This window comes from Triticum aestivum, chromosome 1D (genome assembly GCF_018294505.1).
Source record: "Triticum aestivum cultivar Chinese Spring chromosome 1D, IWGSC CS RefSeq v2.1, whole genome shotgun sequence".
NCBI lineage: Eukaryota > Viridiplantae > Streptophyta > Magnoliopsida > Poales > Poaceae > Triticum > Triticum aestivum.
This window is the reverse complement of record NC_057796.1, coordinates 395,517,792-395,520,327: the sequence shown is the minus strand read 5'-3', so window position 1 is coordinate 395,520,327 and position 2,536 is coordinate 395,517,792. Positions and strand designations below refer to the sequence as shown.

Here is a 2,536-nt window from a genome sequence, read left to right as displayed (position 1 = left end):
TAATTAATTGCGCCGGTCGAAAGAGATCCAGAGGGGACGGTTGAAGGAAGAAACGGTGAGGTGTTGCTCGGAGACGCAACCTTTTCGCAAAGCACGCTCCATTAGTCATTAGATAGGCACACACTTAGGGGAGCTGCCCCAAAAGTGCAGATTACTATACGCAAACGCGATCAGGATGGTGACAAGCAGAGAGATCTTGGGACTTAATTAAGGGTGAGCTGCCCGTGTCAGTGCTGTTAAACTACGTACAGATCGAGATGCCACTAGCTCGGGAGCCACTGAGCTGCCACCGCGTACGCAGTGACGGTACTACAATACTCATGACATAGATAATTTTAATGTACAGCCTACACCGCTGTCCTTCCCTTTGGAGGCTTGAACAGAAAATTTAAGGTAGAAAAGTGGCCGGAGAGACGACGCGACCCCACGGCGCCGGCCGGCCTGCGAAAGAACGGCTCCCGTCGTGCCATGGCAAAGCTGGCGCTGCCTTTCCGGCCGGCGATGACGCACCTCGCCGTCGCCGGGGCCAGTTACCTAGCCACATTGGCCATTTGCCTCTGTTGCTAAACCGGGACGGGCTTTATAGCAATAAGTGGCTTACAGGTGGGGCCTGCTTGTCATGCTTCGATGAGTTGGCGTGCGAGCACGTTGTCTTCTGGCTGACGAGTCACACCGGCGGCGGGTGGCCTCCGTTGACAACGTCGACAGGTTTGGCGACGGCGGGGGCGGGGAGGAGGAGGGTGCGGCAGAGCGGGCAGCTGGGCTGGGAGCGGAGCCAGGCGTCGACGCACTCCGGGTGGAAGCAGTGGCCGCAGGGAGGGAGCGCCTTCACCTTGTCCCCGGCCACCAGCGCGCTGATGCAGATCGAGCACTCCACGGCCGCCGCCGCCGCCGCCTGCTCCTCGTCTCCACCGCCGCCCTTCTGCCGAGTTGGGGAGCGCGCCGGCGAGGAGGCGGGCGGGCTGTAGAGCGTGACGGGCAGCCCATTGATGGCGTCGGCGTCGAGGCCGGGCACGGGCGACGCCGCGGCGGACGAGGACGAGGCCTCGCGGCCGGCATCGCGGCGGGCGCGGCGCCGGCCGCACGCCCAGCGGAGGTAGAGGCAGACGGCGACGAAGGCGACGAGGAGCGCGAGCAGGCCGGCCAGCAGCGGCACGGCGCGGCCGCGCAGCGCGAAGTTGCTGTCGTCGACGTCGCCGTACCGCACCCTCGACACCTGGTTCGCCGTCCCCGCGGCGCCCTCCTGCGCGGCCATAGTAGGTTTCTTCCTTCCCTTCCCTTCACGAACTCTGCACGCACGCAAGCCTCGACGTGCACGAGCTTGGACTTCTTGGACTTATCAGCTAGCCCACGCTCTCACGCCATGTGCGGGGTGCGGACTCGTGGAGCTGCGGTGGTCAAAGGCAGCGCATGGGAGACCGAGCGCGCTGCCGGCCGGCTTGTGGCGCAGGCGATCGGTGGAAGGAGCCAACGAGCAAGCAAGCGAGGAAATATCGGGGCAAGTGGCGGTGTGGCTCGGCCTGGCGAGAGAGCGATCGACCGGAGAGTGAGTGAGCTGCTGGATGGGGAGCGTGGTTTTTAAAATTCAAAGTCCTCGGCCGTCCCTTTTAAGCTCGGAAAAATGGCTCCGGCCGGTGGGGCAGAGGCGGAACTCGGAAGCTAGCCGCGAGCTGATGGGCAACTGCCAACTTGGGCGTGACTGGATCGAGCCGGCACGTACGGCGGCATGCCGCACTGTTCTGTCGCCGTGGACTGTGGACTCGGGGGTGCGATATTCTCGGGTTCCGATCGCTGGTCACGATCCACGGGGGATGGGATGGACGACTTGTATGTAGCGAGCGAGCGAGCTGCGCGCATGCATTCAGACCAATGGTTTTGCACTGCACAGTGCTTGCGATTTTTCAGCGGCGAATGTTTTCTACGGGGATCTTTGACTGGCAATTATTTCTCTCTTTTTTTGGCGATTTTATGGCTGGAATTTGTGCCAATTACGTACATTGCCAAGGGTGAATGGGCCGTCCTACTCCTGCCGGCTGGTGGCCATCTGTTTCGAGGGTTCGTGGGCGAGCTGCCCCCGCCCAGGTGACTCGAGAGAATCTACAAGACTGCAACCTTTTCTCTGCCCGCTTATCCAGGCTCCTCTCTTCGTGGTTGCCCGCGGTCTTCGACGTGCTCCTAGGGTTTCTCCGCTCTCACATTGATCTTCTTTTTTTCTTGTTGGTGGCAAGATTATGAAATGGCGATGGGTCGGGATAGTTCATCAGGTCTAAGTTATTTTCACAAATTAAATTTATGCAAATGCAAGGAACCATGTGTTATGACCCATGTGTGTCCGATCATAGCTTCTAGCCAGACTACCCACAAAAAAAGTTCACCTAGTGTTTCTTGACAACTTGCTAAATCCACCCAATGAAGATCAAAACTGAGGGCGGAATTGTCATCACCAACTAAACTTGTCATCTCTCGCGTATGTAAATTGGCACAAAAAACGTTACCGGCTACTCATAGTTGTTGTTTAAACATTTCACCACCTACG

The 2,536-nt window shown here is 59.0% G+C and overlaps 1 protein-coding gene across 1 annotated transcript; it reads right to left on the bottom strand.

The window, feature by feature from the left end:
- Positions 1 to 306: 306 nt before the first annotated feature.
- On the bottom strand, positions 307 to 1,593 carry LOC123170915 (RING-H2 finger protein ATL66). Its single transcript, XM_044588633.1, has one exon. The coding sequence runs from the start codon at positions 1,253 to 1,255 to the stop codon at positions 668 to 670; it is 588 nt and encodes a 195-aa protein (XP_044444568.1). The 5' UTR covers positions 1,256 to 1,593; the 3' UTR covers positions 307 to 667.
- Between the last annotated feature and the right edge of the window lie 943 nt (positions 1,594 to 2,536).

What these genes read in the sequence shown, in the direction of transcription:
- LOC123170915 (XM_044588633.1), bottom strand. Translation starts at nt 1,255, where the DNA reads ATGGCCGCGCAGGAGGGCGCCGCGGGGACGGCGAACCAGGTGTCGAGG.